The sequence below is a fragment of the Pristis pectinata genome, chromosome 23, assembly GCF_009764475.1.
Source record: "Pristis pectinata isolate sPriPec2 chromosome 23, sPriPec2.1.pri, whole genome shotgun sequence".
Taxonomy (NCBI): Eukaryota; Metazoa; Chordata; class Chondrichthyes; order Rhinopristiformes; family Pristidae; genus Pristis; species Pristis pectinata.
Genome location: NC_067427.1, coordinates 19,206,039 through 19,222,791, shown reverse-complemented (window position 1 = coordinate 19,222,791; position 16,753 = coordinate 19,206,039). Strand labels below are relative to the sequence as shown.

At 52.1% G+C, this 16,753-nt stretch overlaps 1 protein-coding gene and 1 long non-coding RNA gene across 3 annotated transcripts in view; one reads left to right on the top strand and one right to left on the bottom strand.

The window, feature by feature from the left end:
• The first annotated feature begins 4,787 nt into the window (after positions 1-4,787).
• The window catches only part of olfm1b (olfactomedin 1b), a 34,363-nt gene continuing 22,397 nt past the window's right edge, over positions 4,788-16,753 (top strand). The window contains exon 1 of one of the 2 annotated variants that reach the window (XM_052037404.1): positions 4,788-5,107. In XM_052037404.1, coding sequence (XP_051893364.1) covers positions 5,018-5,107 — 90 coding nt within the window. In that variant the 5' untranslated portion in view covers positions 4,788-5,017. Of the gene's footprint in view, positions 5,108-13,283; positions 13,591-16,753 lie in introns of those variants that run through there. The other variant, XM_052037403.1, reaches the window with a different exon arrangement.
• LOC127582251 (uncharacterized) lies at positions 6,787-12,965 on the bottom strand. The gene is made up of 3 exons (XR_007958090.1): positions 12,307-12,965; positions 11,776-11,880; positions 6,787-7,002 (listed from the first exon to the last, which is right to left on the bottom strand). It is a non-coding gene; the product is annotated as an uncharacterized LOC127582251 (long non-coding RNA).

Here is a 16,753-nt window from a genome sequence, read left to right as displayed (position 1 = left end):
TCTTTAAAATTAGTGTCCTGAGAACCTCAGTGTCCAAGCCAGTGAAAGAGGCGTCAAAGACTTTCATTTTAACAAGGGTCTTCTACATCTTCTAATCACTTAGATGAACACTAAAGTTCCCAGGGGACTGGTCGAAAAGGCAAAGACTTCTCAGCCAAATAACTGAGGGCCACCCACCAATATCTGAGGTTCAATGTTGGCAAGAAGCTCAAGAGCAGTCAACAGGTCAGTGGCTAAAGAGGTTGGAGAACAGAAGGGAGAGAGATCCACAAGGCCAGAAAAATACTGTGGGACTGGGGGGAGAGGCGGTGTTCTGGGATATGGAGAAGGAAAGGCCATGAAAGGGTTTAAACATAATGTGAATTTTAAATTGATGACAAAAAGGGGCCAGAAGAGGGCAAATGCAGGAGCAATAGATATTAGGACATAGTGTGAGTTTGGCCAACAATGCCTTGGATCAGTGGAAGTTTGCAAAGCATGTAAGATTGTAAATCAGCGAAGAGAACTTTGAAATAGTTAAGTCTAAGGGTAATAACATGAAAACTTTACCAGATTAGTTTTCATTCATCTTTTAGATGCATGCATTGTCCTGTTATCATTGTCCGTTGCTACTTGCCTTTGAGAACACGGTGGTGAGCTGCATTCTTGAACTTCAGAGGTAGGCAATTTCATGGAGGTGGAAGGAGACAGACTTGACATGGTAGATGTACAGTATGTAATTGATATCTCAACTCAGGTTTAATTAAGATATTGAAGTTGCAAAACGATTGGTTCAGCATGGAAATAGCAGCCAAAAAGGGAAATGGAATGGGAATATCATTTGTGATGAGGCTTTGATCTTCGCAATGTTTATTAGTCAGTTGTACAAAGTACAACAATAGAGAGAGCACCACTGACTCCAATAGTGAGAAATGAACTAGAACAAATTAGAAAAGTAAGCCATGGGGAACATCTGGGCAATAATGATGACAAAATGATGATTCTGGTATGGATTAAGCTTGCCAAGTTAGACAAAGAGCAAAATAATAAGTTGGAATGGGGTGGGGTGAAGACTGATTTTAAGGGATAAGAAAAGGAACTATAAAAAATAAATTGGAAAAATTTACTGACTAACAGGGAAGCAGAACAGCAGAAAACATAAAATGGTGACTTTTCGTTAATGAACAAGAATAACGACGACACACCATGGATGGACGAATAAATAAAATAAAAATTAAATAAAATGAAAATCGACAATAAGAGGGACAACAAAAAGAATTCAAGAAGTTCAATAAAGTAGCCACAGAAACAATTAGGATGGCAAAGAGAATTTTTAAAAAATAATCATTATTTAAGATAAAAATGAATAATAAAATATTTTACCAACTCCCAAATAAGAAAAGAAAATGTAGATTGGGGATAAGGGCACCAAGGGATGTGCAAATGAAACTCACAGGTCACGTTGCAACAGGAGTTTGAGGGCAGACTGAGAAAAATATTGAAGGGGTTGGAGGGGGTGGGGGGGGGAGATCTCGTGCAAAACATAAACACTGCTGGAGATGTTTTTGACTGAGTGGCCTGTATCTGTCTGTAAATACAACTCAATCCATGGCAACTGAAGGCAATAGGATCTCATTTAAGATGAGACATGAGACGACACAGAGAACAGGACAGATGCTGGTGCTGTAACTGTATGCATGGACTGATATCTTCGGCTCATGAATACACTGGGGCATGATCAATATGTAGCCAAGGGCCAATATATAGCTGTGAAAGGAGGTGACAAAGTATAGAGCCATGGGGTTTCCAAGAATAATGACATGGGGCCAGGAGGAGAGGCCATGGTGTGTGGTTCTCCACTGACTACTGGATGGTTGAGAATGGAACCATGCAAGGGCTTGAGGAGTTAAGGTCAGCATAAATCAGTCCTGATCATATTGAATGGTGGGACAGGCTTGAGGGACCAGATGGTCCACTGCTGCTCTGATTTTCTTGTATGGCATCCCTACTCAGCTGGACAGGCAGTGAGAACTGAGTGGGAAAGCCATGTGGCAAAGGCTGCAGAATGGGGAGCGACAACTGATCATCAGTTACACAGGGCATTAGGTCCTGAAATATAAAGTTACTCAAGTTCACAGAAAATGTTTCCAAAGAGAAATATGGGCATACATAGTTCATACAAACACAGGCAATGTTTCACATTTTACAGTTAATACATTCAGCAATGTAATTCTTACTGTGAAACCCCTGCATTGGCTCTGTTCTCTCACAGATGGTGAACAAAAGAGCTTTGGTGGAGGTAACTTTGCACAGCAGGTGCTGAGAGAGGGTGACATCCTGCGCAAGTGCATCCAGCAGCAACTACTCCACGACCTTGCAGTATGCACTTGGTCACGGATCGTTCCTTCTGCTGGAATGCTGATAAATTTCAGGCAGAGCACAGAATCATAAGGTAATAACCAGGAAGTCAGTCAGGGCTGTTTTAGTCATGGCAAGGAATGAAAAGCTGATTGAATAGATTCCAAGTTATGAGAGACTGATGAATGCAAAGCAGAGGATGTTCAGAATACCTCTCAGTGGAAGCTCCCTCCCCTCCCACTGCCCCTCCCTGCCCCCCCCACTGCCCCTCCCCCTCCCCTCCAACTGCCTCTTCCGATCATTCCCGTTCCTCTCCTTCCGTCTGTGCCCTGCCCCCTCTCTCGTCCCCTTCATTCTCACTCTCGCTCCATTCTCCCTCCCTGAATCACTCACCCTTTGCCCACATTCATTCTTACACTCTGTCCATCCTACCACCTCCATTCACTCTTTCGCTCCCTCCATTCTTCCTCACCTGTTTGCTTTGCCTCTCACACCCCCCATTCTCTCCTCCCCCCATTCTTCCCCCTTCCATACTCCCTCTCTTTCTCTCCCCCTTCCAATACCACTCCTTCTCTCCCCGTTCTCCCTGCCCGTACTTTCCTACGGAAATATTCTCCATGAACCAGAGTAACATTAAATCTTAAAGCCCAACACCGTGTACCTGATGATAAACTGCCCCTCCTTTCTCATTGCTCATCGCTCTCACCTGTTCATTCCCTCTCCCTTCCCCCTTTCCCCTCCACTCCTCCATTCACTCTCCCCCATTCCCTCCCTCCCTCCCTCTCCCTTCCTGTGTGCTCTCTCATGTCTCTCAATGCTGGCCCTCTCTCCTTACATTCTTTCATCATTCTTAATTCCCGTTTTTCCCTTCCCTTCCCCTCCTCCCTCCCTCCCATCTTTCCCTCTCTCACCTCAATCACTCCCTCCCTCCTTTCCCTCCCCCATCTCTCTCTCTCCGTCACCCCCACCACTCTCTCTCTCTCTCCATCCTCTCACAGCTTGTGGGTGGCAATGGTTATACAGCTGCCGGAGCTCCAGGGGCCCCGTTCCATCCTGATGTCAGCTGCTGTCTGTATGGAGTCTGCACGTTCTTCCTGTAACTGCACGAGTTTCCTCCAGGTGCTCCTGTTTTCTCCCACATCCCAAAAATGTGACGTTGGTAGGTTAACTGACCACAGTAATTTGCCCCAAATGTAGTTGGGGGTAGAATCTGAGGGGAGGGGGAGTTATGGGAACGTGGGGAGAATAAGATGGGAGTAGCGTAAAGGGATGGTTGACAGTCAGTGCAGACGGTGGTCTGTAGGCCTTTCCTCTCTCTCCCTCCCCTCTTTATCCCTCCTTTCTGATCCCTCTCTCACTCTCGCCGCCCTCTCTTCCTCCCCCTCGTTCTCCTTCTCCCAGCATTTCTCTCAGCCTTTTCTCCCCCTTTCTCCCAATGTTCGCTTCCCCTTCTCCCTCCCTCTCACATTCCTTTCCTTCTTTCTCTCTCCCACCCTCCCCGTCCCTCTCCCCGCTTCTCTCCCCCCTGCCTCTCACTCCCTCCGCCTCTCCCTCCCTCTCCCCTTCTCTCCTCCTCCTTCACCCCTTCTCTCTCCCCTTCCTCCCCTCCCTCTCTCCCCATCCCTCCCCTCTCCTCCCTCCCCTCTCCCTCCTTCCCCTCCCTCCCCTCTCCCTCCTCCCTCCCTCCCCTCTCCCCCCACCTCTCTTCATCTCTCCTTCTCTTCCCCTCCCACTTCTTTCTCTCTCCCCTTCTCCCCTTCCCCTCCCTCCCTCTCCCCTCCCTCTCCCTCCCTCCTCCCTCTCTCCCCCTCCCTGTCCTCCCTCCCCCTCCCTCTCCCTCCCCCTCCCTCCTCCCCGCTCCCCCTCACTCCCTCTCTCCCCCCTGCCTCCCCATTCCCCCTCTCCCCCCTCCCTCCCCACTCCCCCTCCCTCCTCCCTCCCTCCCCCTCCCTCCTCCCTCCCTCCCCCTCCCTCCCCCTCCCTCCCTCTCTCCCCCTCCCTCCCCCTCCCTCCCTCTCTCCCCCTCCCCCTCCCTCTCTCCCCCTCCCTCCCTCCTCCCCCCCACTCCCCCCCACTCCCCCATCCCTCCCTCCTCCCCCTCTCTCCCCCCTCCCCCTCTCCACCCTCCCCCTCCCTCCCTCCTCCCTCCCCCTCCCTCCTCCCTCCCCCTCCCTCCTCCTCCCCCTCTCCCTCCCTCCCTCTCTCCCCCTCCCTCCCTCTCTCCCCCCTCCCTCCCTCTCTCCCCCTCTCCCTCCCTCCCCCTCTCCCTCCCTCCCTCCCCCCCTCCCTCCCTCCCCCCCTCTCTCTCCCACTCTCCCTCCCTCCCTCTCTCCCTCTCTCTCTCCCTCCCTCCCCCTCCCTCTCCCCCTCTCCCTCCCTCTCTCCCCCTCTCCCCCTCTCCCTCCCTCCCTCCCTCTCTCCCCCCCCCCTCCCTCCCGATTGATGTCACATCCTGTGCTACTCCCGGACCCAGACACGGGCTGGCAGCCGCTCTCCGCTCCGCGCTGCCCGCGGACCCGCTCGCTCGCTGCCAGCGGGGCTGAGATGCGGCTGCGGTCAGTGCGCCTGACCGGGGACTGACCGAGAGAGGGAGAGGGAGGGAGAGGGAGAGAGGGAGGGGGAGCGAGCGGGCAGCACAGGTGCAGGGAGCCCAGCACAGCGGACGGGGAGCGGGAGCAGCATGGAAGCGCAACCCGGGGGCAGGAGGCAGCGCGGCCGGGTCCGGCTCCTCACCCTCGGGGTCCTGCTCATCAGCATCCAGCTCACCCAGGTAAGGCCCGGCTCGGGGGTCCTAGCGGCGCTGGGCTGTGGGAGGGGACGGGGGTCAATGCAGGGGACCCTGGGGTCAAGGGTCAGGGGTCCTGGTGTTTGGAGGGGGTGGGGGGAGGAGGTCAGCGGTCAGTCGAGGTGTCCTGGCACCCAGTGGGTGGTTTCAGGGTGACTGTTGTTGGTCCGGGGTTTGGGGAGGGGATGGGGGGAGGTTGGGACATTTGATGGTGGGTCAGTGGCCGGGTTTGAGGGTTGGGGTCAGGTTGGGGGTCATGCAGATGTTGGGTTGGATAGTCTGGGCTGGAGGAGGGGGTGGGTCTGGTTTGATCTGGGGCTTTGGAAGTCTTTCTGAGGAGCCGGGGGACAGGGTCAAGGGGGTTGGACCTGGGGATTGGGCTATGGGAAGGGGCTCTGCCGGCCTGCGAGACCAAATAGTCCAGGCTTCCACCAAGACCTTGAGCCACTGAACCAGAGGGAGGGGAACCGGCCCTAAAAACATTTCCACTGCAAACTTTATCAGAGTTACATCTTCTCAGGCAGTCCCTTGGGATCGAGGGTGACTGGCGTCTCCTCCGGCTCTGCGGGTCCTGGGCCGGTCAGTGGGGCCAATGTGTGAACCACTGGCTCTTCCACTGATGGTGCAGGCGGTGTCTGTCGGGAAAGTGCAGTGACTGGGGGTTAAGCCGGCAGTTTAATTGTAATGAGAGTTAAAGAGGGTGTGAGAAAAGAAAAAGTGAGAGAGAAAGAGAGGTGGATGGGATTCTATTTGCATATGTACTTAGAACTGGGTTCCATAAATACAAGATAGTTACTAATAATTCCAACCGGGAATTGCAGAGAAACCGGTGTTTGAGGTGGAATTCACTGCCACATGGCGTGGCCAAGGTGAGCAGAGTGGACGCACTTACAGGGAAGTTGGACAAACAGAGGGGAGAAGGGTCTGTCGGTGGGGTCAGGTGCAGTCTGACCGAGCACTGGCGTGGACCAGTAAACCACACCGAGGTGCTGCAGATAATGAGATGGGAATAATTGCAAGGCAGAAGGAGACTAATGACTTGTAGTGGGGGTTGGGGGCGAGAGTGAGAGAGAGTGACGGCCAGGCAGCGGGTAGTTGGGAAAGAAAGGGAGCGAGGAATTGTAGGAGGGTCAGCAAGGCGTGTGATGGGGGGGGGGGTGGGGGAGCGGGCAGGATACAAAAGCCTCTGTGTCTGGAACGTGGATCTTCAAATCTTCATGTTTGTCGTGCAATATGTATTTAGAATTAGATTAGGTATTTACTGCAACCTATCAGCATGGTTGGTTAATATCAAAAGATGTAAAATTTCCTGGTTATTTAAAATTCTGCAAAGTCGCTCTATTCTATCGTAACCGCCGGTTTGTATTGATGTGAAATTTAAATCGATGGATAATTTGGTGTGAATGGAGATTTGAGGATTTGTGCGTTGATTTTTATTTGGTTTATTGAACAAAGGTAAACTGCAGCTTGTATTTCATAGCTGATTCCCGTTATTCATGGTTTATCCGGTGTAAATTATTTGTTTATTGAGCCTCTATGTAGATATGAAAATTGGATTAGGGGTGCGGTAGAGCCTGTTGCCAGCTGGCGGCGCTGTACGCCGTACTTTGAAGTCCGGAGCGGCCACAGCGGCCCCCCCCCCCGTGCTCTCTTAAAGTGACAGGCCCCCGTGCTCTCTTAAAGTGACAGGCCCCCGTGCTCTCTTAAAGTGATAAACTCCCAACATCGATGAATGGAGGGAAGCCCATGACTACATCCACATCAATTGTGCTCAAAAGTATTCTTTCACGTCCATTCCCACACTCCTCCTTCGCTATTTGTTTTTCCTTTGGCCAAATCAAAGGCAAACTGGTGGAGGAACTCAGCGGGCCGAGCAGCATCTGTGGAGGCAAAGGGATGATCGACATTTCGGGTTGAGATCCTGCGTCGGACTGAGAGCGTAGAGATAAGATTGCCAGCATAGAGGGGAGGGGGAGGGGGAGGGGCTGGTAGGTGATAGGTGGAATGAGGGCGGTTGGGTATATGGAGTCAGGAGGGGAGGGTGGAGTAGGGAGACTGAGGCTGGGGTGATAGGTGGATACAGACAAGGAAAAGAAGGGCAGAAGGAGCCGGGTGGTGGTGGGGAGAGGGTGAAGGTAGAGACCGAGGCAGGAGGGTGATAGGTGGAGGCCAAGAGATGCAAGTGCGGTACTCTGAGGAGTAAGGAAGGTGATAAGTGGAACTAGATAAGGGAGGGATGATGGGCAGCTGGAACCAGATAGGGAGTGGATGGGAGACCCAGTGGGAAAAGTGTGTGGATGGAACCAGGTGGGGGGAGGGGGACAAAACTGGGATCTGCCGGGGTATGGAAAAAAAGAGGATGGGAGGACCTAAGTGGATCAGAAGGGGAGAGGGAGGAACGTGTGGGGGAAGGGTTACCTGAAGTTGGAAAATTCAATGTCCATGCTGTCGGGTTGGGACGTGAGGTGTTATTCTACAAGTTTGTGTGTGGTCTCACCGCAGCAGTGGAGAAGGCCAATGATAGACACGTCAGCATGGGAATGGGAATGGGAAGGGGAGTTGAAATGGCGTGCAACTGGAAGCTCGGGATGGCCACTGCGGACAGAGCGTGGGTGCTCTCCGAAAGGGTCGCCGGTCTGCACTCGGTCTCACCAAGGTAGACGCCATGTCAGGAGCACCGAATGCAGTGGACGAGGTTGGAGGAGGTGCACGTGGATCTTTGCCTCACCTGGAAGGGTCCCTGGATGGTGGTGAGGGAGGAGGTGTAAGAACAAGTATCGCACCTCCTATGGCTGCAGGGGAAAGTGCCAGGGGTGTGGGGAGTCACTAAAGTCCCTGTGGAAGGTGGAAAGGGGTAGGGAGGGGAAGATGTGGCTAGTGGTGGGATCTCATTGCAGCTGGCGGAAATGACAAAGGATGAAGTGCTGGATACAGAGGCGAGAGGGGGTGAAAGGTGAGCACTGAGGGACCTCTATCTCTGTTCTGTATGGAGGGTAAGGGCATGAAAGCTGATGTCTGAGAAATGGAGGAGCTACGGTTAGGGGCTCCATTGACTACAGTGGAGAGGAAGCCATGTTTCAGATGTCCTGGAATGGAAGGCGTCCTCTTGAGAGCGAATGCAGCAGAGATGGAGAAACTGGGAGAGAGGGATGGCATCCTCACAAGGGACAGGGTGGGAGGAGGTGTAGTGCCGGTGGCTGTGGGAGTCAGTGGGTTTATACCAACTGTGACTGGATAGTTTGTCTCCTGAGATGGAGACAGAGAGATCCAGAAAGGGGAGAGAAGTCTCAGAAATGAACCAAGTAAAGCTGAGGGCAGGGTGGAAGTGAGTAGCAAAGGTGATAAAATTGACGAGTTTATCACGCACGGGTGCGGCAGCGGGGGGGAGGGGGGAGGTGGTGGGCGGCAGTACCCATGCAGTTGTTGATGTAGTGGAGACACTACAGTTACTACAGACACTACAGACCAGAGTTACCCACCTGTGCCAGCATCCAACAGGTCCATAGTTACCCACCTGTGCCAGCATCCAACAGGTCCATAGTTACCCACCTGTGCCAGTATCCAACAGAAGTCCACTAATCCAACTAACCCCACGTCCATGCTTCTAACACTACCTTTTGTCTGCAAAGTTTCTTCCTGACATCATTTCTAAACAGCATGTTTACAACAGTGAGATCAATGCCACTTGTTCAGAATTCTCCAACAAGATATAGTTTCCCTCAGTTGAGGGATCTGATAGTTTCTATCAATCGGCCTTTCTCCATTCACTGCCAAGTCCAAAACTGGCTCCAAGTACAGTTTCAGGATCTCAATTAGCTTAGCCCTCAATCTTCTGTAAAGGAATTGAAGGCAGCCCATTCCTTTAGACACAGTATCATTCTAGTGAGCCTGCGTTTCAGCCCATCCAGAGCTAATGTAGCCCCAAGCTGAGTGCCATGGGTTCCAATGGGTTCATTGGCAGTAAGATGCATCAGGACATCCTGAGACCATGAAATCTGCTCAGTAAATCCTAGTGCTTACCAATTTAGCTGAAGGTTTTTTGACTCAGAGAGCTTGTCCCTTGTGTTAACGTTTTCTGGGCCATCCTAAACTAATGAGGAAGCTCACGTTAAAGTGACTAATTCCTGTGGAACTGGTATTTTAATCCTGTGATGTCAGCAGTGGCATTAAAGAAGCAACAGGGACTCCAAAGCAAGTGTGGAGGGCAATGCAGGGGAATGTGCAACAACTGGATGGTGGGGACAGGCAGAGTGCATGTCCATAGATCATGGAAGGATAGATAAGGTGCCTGACAGAAATAACAAATAGGAGAGGGAGCAGGCTTTTTGGCCTCTCTAGTGTGCTCTGCCACTCAATACAATCATGTCTGACCTTTCACCCCATCCCATATTCTTTGATCCCTTCAATATCCAAAATATCAGTTTTGAAAGCAATCCATGACTGAGCCTCCACAATCCTACAGTCAGAGAATTCCCAAAATTCACCAGCCTCGGTGTGGAGAAATTGCTCCTCATCTCAGTCCTAAATGTCCTACTCCTTATTTTGACATTGTGACCCCGGGTTCTAGACTCCTTCACTAGGGGAGACATCCTCCCTGCATCCATCCCATCACACTCTCCAAGAATTTTGTACACTTCAGTGAGATCTCTTCACATTCTTCTAAACTCTGGAGAATAGAGGTCAAGTCTACAAAATCATACAACATTCCCACCATCCCAGGAACACATCCAGTCAATCTTTGCTGCTCTCTTTCAATTGCAAGTTTATCCTTCCAGGTGCAGCCTTGCTGAGGTCCTATGTATTGGTTTATTATTATTGTTGTCACTCGTACCGAGGTACAGTGAAAAGCTTGTCTTACAAACCGATCGTACAGGTCAATTCATTACACAGTGCAGTTACATTGAGTTAGTACAAAGTGCATTGATGCAGTACAGGTAAAAACAGTAACAGTACAGAGTAAAGTGTCACAGCTACAGAGAAAGTGCAGTGCAATAAGGTGCAAGGTCACAACACGGTAGATCGTGAGGTCATAGTCCATCTCATTGTATAAGGGAACTGTTCAATAGTCTTATCACAGTGGGGTAGAAGCTGTCCTTAAGTCTGGTGGTATGTGCCCTCAGGCACCTGTATCTTCTACCCGATGGAAGAGGAGAGAAGAGAGAATGTCCCGGGTGGGTGGGGTCTTTGATTATGCTGGCTGCTACACCAAAACGAGAGGTAAAGACAGAGTCCAAGGAGGGGAGGCTGGTGTCCATGATGTGCTGGGCTGTGTCCACAACTCTCTGCAGCTTCTTGCGGTCCTGGGCAGAGCAGTTGCCGTACCAAGCCATGATACATCCAGATAGGATGCTTTCTATGGTGCATTGGTAAAAGTTGGTGAGAGTCAAAGGGGACAAACCAAATTTCTTTAGCCTCCTGAGGAAGTAGAGGCGCTGGTGAGCTTTCTTGGCCGTGGCATCTACGTTATTTGACCAGAACAGGCTGTTGGTGATGTTCACACCCAGGAACTTGAAGCTCTCAACCTTCTTGACCTCAGCACCATTGACGTAGACAGGTGCATGTACACCACCCCCTTTCCTGAAGTCAATGAGATTCTAATAATTTATTTTCCCTTCCTCACTGCCTATGTACCTTCCTATTCGTGTTCTGTGACTAGTGTACAAGCCAGGGCCACTGGAACATAAACATTTCCCAGTGCCTCACCACTTAAAGATTATTGGTAATTGGTTTATTATTGTTACTTATACTGAGATACAATGAAAAGCTTTTGTTTCCATGCCATCCAGACACATCATTCTGCGCACAAGTATGGAATGAAATTACGCTGCAATTCTGTTTTCTGTCCATCTACATTTCACTCCATCCCCCATGATCTTGCCCACCCACTCAGCTTGAGACCTCTCAAAGCTCATTTGTATCCTCCTCACTACTCATCTCCTCTGAGTTTCATGCCATTGGTAAAGATTCAATACATGCCTGTGTCTGGCCAAGGCACTGAATGTAAGAGCAGGGAGTTGTACTAGAACAGCATAGAAACCCTAATTAGGCCACAGCCAGTGTGCTGTGTATATTTTTGGCCAGCATACTGTGGGAAGGAGTACAGCAGAGATTTAAGATGATAATGCCACATAGTGAGAATTCCATTTAATATTGGCTGCACAGAGGCAACTTTCTTCCACTCAGAGGAGGCTGAGGGAAAATTTAATGGAAGTGTAAAATATTATGAGAGGCTTGACCAGAGTGGATGGGAAGGAGCTGGTTCCTTGCACAGAAAGGTCAATAACACAGTGCACTAGAACAGTACAGCACAGGGACAGGCCCTTCGGCCCACAATGTCTGTGCCAACCGTGATACCAATTTAAACTAATCCCGTCGGCCTGCACATGACCTACATCCCTCCACTCCCTGCCAGTTCATGTGCCTGTCTAAATGCCTCTCATTGATCGAAGATCATTGATAAACTTTTCTCCCAGAGGCTGGTGGCCTTCTGAGCATTGCCTGAAAGGAGCAGAAACTCTTGTGGTGTTTGGGACAGACAGGCAGGAGCATTTGATGAGCTGTGATCGGGGCAACGGATTGACAGTGAGGATGTGAAATTAGGCTGGACAGCTCCATTCAGTTGGCAATGGACACAGAGGGCGGAAAAGCTTTACCTTTTTAAACTTCTCCGAGAGTTTTAACCACCAGAGGACGTTGACTGGCCTAGGACGGCGAATGTGCAGCTCGCATTGTTCAGGCCACCAGAACCTCAGCTCTTCCTGTGGGAACAGAATTCACGGGAGAAATGTTTCAAACACTGAGCCACATTAGGTTTGAGGAGAGGTGGCCGAAAGCTTGGTCCAAGGAATTGTTTGTCCTGGAGTGAGAGGTTGCAAGGTGTGGGGAGGAGTTTCAGATCTTGAACCTCGGCAGCTGAAAACACAGAGGCGAGTGGCGGGGAGTCATCAGAGGCCAGAGCGGGGGGTTACTGGAGATTGGGAGGCGTAAAGTAGTGGAGGTGAGAACCTTAATATCGAGGCAAGACTGGGTATGAAGCTTAAAGTGGAGGAAGAGTTGGTGTGAATCAGGATGCAGATATCACGGAAGTTGGTGGGGTGGACGGGGAGGGAGCAACGCAGAATAGGTGCGTGTTGTAAGCCCACGCTGCGAGGGGGCTGCTTTCCCGGGGTTTTGAGGCCATTTACCTGTGAGAGATGCCGGACCTGAGCCCGATCCACGTCCCTGCTCCGGAGCCCTGCCGCTCCTCGCCGGTGATGGGCGCTGGTTGGGGAGGTCCGCTGCTGCAGTAAGTGGTTGAGAGATGGCTGTAATCTGCAGGCTGGGCGCTGTAACCATGGCAACTCTCAGCACTGAGAATTCAGCATATATTAAGGCACCGAAGTAATAAATCATTCCAGCTTTTGAATCTTATTTTCAATGCGGATTTCTTTTTTCCCCTTTTTCTATTCAGTAGACACCGACTCTCACTGGGGGACGGGTCCCACACACACCGACCCTCACTGGGGGACGGGTCCCACACACACTGACTCCTGAGGTTAGTGATTTCATGCTCAATGTCCAGTTTCCAAAAGCGCTGCCTCTTTGACCAGAGTTTGATTTCCCTGGCCGTGACACTGTGACAGTGCTTCACCAGGCACCTCCTTATTTTGAAATATGGTTTCCACGGACCTTTACGATCTCTGGGGCACAGTTTCATGAGCAGCCACTCTTACTGAGATAAGTTCCACACACACCGACCCTCACTGCCCGCTTCAGTGGGCTTTGATTTAACCCACCCAGGACCCTGTGATACCTGTGCCAGGGCCACTGTACAGTCTCCGCGGGCAATGACTTTCCCGGGACGGACGAGTTCCCCGTTCACTGCCCCTCCCAGGCACCGCCCCACCCCTGGGGTGCTGGTTTCCCGGGGGCTGGGCGGAAGAGGGAGAGGGGTTGGGAGAGAGATGGGAGCTCAGGGCGAATACTTTCAGCGGAGGAGGGCGGGTTGGTCCCGGGGAGGGTCGGTGGGCAGGTCCGTTCGGTGTGTACCGGGGGGCGGGTCGGTGTTTACCGGAGGCGGGTCCGTCCGTTCTGTACCGGGGGGCGGGACGAGCCCTGCGTACCGCGACTGCTGCCCCAGATTCCCAGTCACTCTCCAGTTAGCAGTGAGCGCGGCAGCTGCCGGTGTCCCCCCGCTCCCTGCCCCAGCCTCGGCCGCCGCCCCCGCCGCCATGCCCCGGCTCGGACCGCGGCTTCTCACCGCCCCGCTGCCGCCTCCACCCGCCGCCGCCCCGCCCGCCCCACGTTACTCGGTATGAGAGAACCGCAGTCCTCCCGCAATGACGGTGCCTCTGCTAAAGATCGGGATCGTCCTGAGCACAATGGCCATGATCAGCAACTGGATGTCCCAGACCCTCCCGTCCCTGGTCGGTCTCAACGCCACCAGGCTGACGGCGGCCAGCGCCGGCACTCTGGACCGCAGCACCGGGGTGAGTGCAGGCGGGAGGGGGAGAGGGGCAGGGGGAGGGGAGGAAGGAAGGGCCGGATGGGAGGGGGGAGAGGGGAGGGTCGGAGGGGAGAGGGGAGGAAGGGCCGGAGGGGAGGGGGGAAGAGGGGAGGGGAGAGGGGAGGAAGGGCCGGAGGGCAGGGGGGAGAGGGAAGGGCCGGATGGGGAGGGGGGAGGAAGGGCCGGAGAGGAGGGGAGGAAAGGACGGAGAGGAGAGGAGGGGAGGGGGGTGAGGGGAGAGGGAAGGGCTGGAGGGTGGGAGAGGCAGGGGAGGGAGGAGGAGGAAAGCGAACCCGCAGGGGGAGACAGATGGGGCAGAACGAGGGGTGAGGGAGAGGAGTGGGGGTGCTGGTGAGGGAACCGGCGGGGAGAGAGTGGGGGCAAGCGGAGGGAGGGGGTAGTAAAGTGGGCAGGAGAAATGGATGGGAGAGAGAGGGGGGAGGAAGAGGGCCGGGCTAGAGGAGTGAGGGGAAGGGCCGAGGGGCTGGAGAGGGAGCAGACGGAACCGGCTGGGGAGATGGGCAAGGAGGAGTGGCGGGGTGGTGAAGTGGGTAGGGGAGAGGGGACGGGCAGGGGTGAGCGGGTCGGTCCTGATTAATGAGCTGACGGCGTTGTCAGGTTGTCCCGCTTCAGGTGAAACTTGCTAGTGATGCCCCTCGCAGGTCTCGGTCTGAATGTGTTGAGCCGCCCCGGGTCGGGTGGACAGGGGTTGTTGTGACAGTTACTGTACCCGGGGAGGGTCGGTGTATCCTCGCAGTGGGAGCGGAGATTCCGCAGGCAGCCGATAAAGAACCGGCTTCAGGCAATCCTTCAGTGCAACAGATGCAGCGAAATCGCGCCGGTTAATGTGACGCGCGGGCAGGGTGTGTGAACCGCGGTGATGCAGCTTGCGAGTGGGGAAGAGAACGAGTGTTGCAGTTGGCACAGCGCGGCTGCGGTTCCCGGTGATACATCGTTAGAAGTTCACCCATTCCAGGCTGCGTGCGGTTCCCTCGATCGTTTTTAGGGCACCTCACCCTTCGCAACACCGGAGATCTCTTTAACAGACTTGCTCCAAACGGTGTGCTCTGGGTTTGATGAAGCGCATTGCTCTGTACCAACCCAGCGCCCAGTTTGATTGTATAGAGCAAGGCAGATCTCCAGGCGCCTCGAAGCATCAGGTTGTGTTTCATCCTGCGCCGAATGGATTGGGTTTACTCGCTGGACGCCGTTGGTCCAGTCGGTGAGATCTGTGAATCCCCCGCACCCGACGTTTCCCCGTATCCCTTACTAACGCATCAATCCCAGGTGTAAAGCTAACCATTGACTTGGAGTCCATTTCTGCCGGTCCAAATTTCTGCATTTGGAAACTTTTCCAAACTTCGCAGCTGTAGGGTCAGGCGCGATTGGACTGTGGCCCCTTCCTTCGCCAGAAAGAATGGTTCTTAACATGCGGACAGTTTGCAGCAAATGCTGCTGTTTTGTTCCTTAAAATATCAGTGTCCCTGTAATGTAACGCTTCCATCTACACTGCCCGCCCACTATATTTCGCCGTTAACCTGCAGGGTTGCAAATGTCGCAACATCTTACAACATTAAATCAAGTGAATGTTGGCGGCCCCCTCACGCAGCCGTGTGCTGATCACCATTCATATCCTTGCCTGTTGGATCTCGTAGAATCATGGAGCATGTTCAGCGCCTGAGGCCATTCGGCGCTAGTCGAACAAGTGTTCCCCAGCCCTGCTGTTCTCACCCTTTAAGTACTTTTCAACGTGATGCTGGTTTCTGTCTCTTCGGGGTAGTGGGTTCCAGACCCCTGTCACCCTCTGAGTGAAAAACAATTACTGATCTCCCCCCGATACTTCTACAAGTATCAGAGGAGATTTTTGACCTTTCTGTCAAGGGATATACAGGCCCCGCATAATTTTGCACATCTCAATTAAATCTTCTCTGTTCTGAAACCTCTGCCTATTCAATCTCTCCCGCTGGCTAACACTATCTTCTGCCACTCAACTAATTTGGGTCAGCAATTTGCTGATGCTTCTGTGAGCTTTGGCTTTTGCTAACAGTTTTTTTTTATTAACAGAAGTCTGGATCCCCACACTAATAACATTCCTCAGTTCATTACTTTCATCACCTCTTTAGAAAATTCAGTAGAGTTCATCAGCTATTTACAGATTTACTCCAGCTCTCATTGATCAGCTAAAGGAAGTCTCAAGGCATTCAGCCAATTTATCCTGAATTATAAACTATAAATTCCCATAACTCAGAGACACAAGAGATTCTGCAGATGCTGGAATCTGGAGCAACACACACAAAATGCTGGAGGGACTCAGCAGGTCAGGCAGCATCTATGGAGGGAAATAAACAGTTGACGTTTCGGGTCGAGACCCTTCATCAGGACTGGAAAGGAAGAGGGCAGAAGCCAGAATAAGGTGATCGGGGGAGGTGGGGAGCACAGGGTGGCAGGTGATAGGTGAGTCCAGGTGAGAGGGGGAAGGTGGGGGGAGGGGGGAGATGTAAGAAGCTGAGGTGATGGGTGGAAGAGGCAAAGGGCTGAAGAAGAAGGAGGAATCCGGTAGGAGAGGGCAGTGGACCATGGAATAAAGGGAAGGAGGTGGGGAACGGATGGGCAGGCCATGAGGGTGGGGGATGGGGAAAGAGAAGGGGTGAGGGGGCACAGGAATGAGGGAAGACAAATGGGGGGGAGGGAATCAATAACTCCCTGGTTTTCACCAACTCAACTAAATAATGACATGATGTGCAATTCTCCATTCTGTTTGCCAAATCAAGAGAACTTGGAAGATAATAATTGGGACATCCACAATATTCTTACCTGTTTCCTTTAATTCCTTGGTTGGAAACCATCTGGTCCTGGGAATTTGTCATTCTTCCATTTGTCGTATCTTGCTTATGTTAAGTTAGTGGGTTCCTGTCAGATGTACTGTCTTTCCTCTACCCAAAGTAATTATTCAACCTCTGCACCGATTCCTTATTTTCATTCAGTACAATGACTTTCAATGTGACCACTTTGTTCCTGACCACATCGTTTCAATAAAACTTTGTTTGCTAACTTATTTTCATACTCTTTTTGTAACCTTTGCTTTAGATGTTGAAACATCTTGTTCTTTGTATATCCTCTCATCAGGATTTTAGACTAGCTTTTGG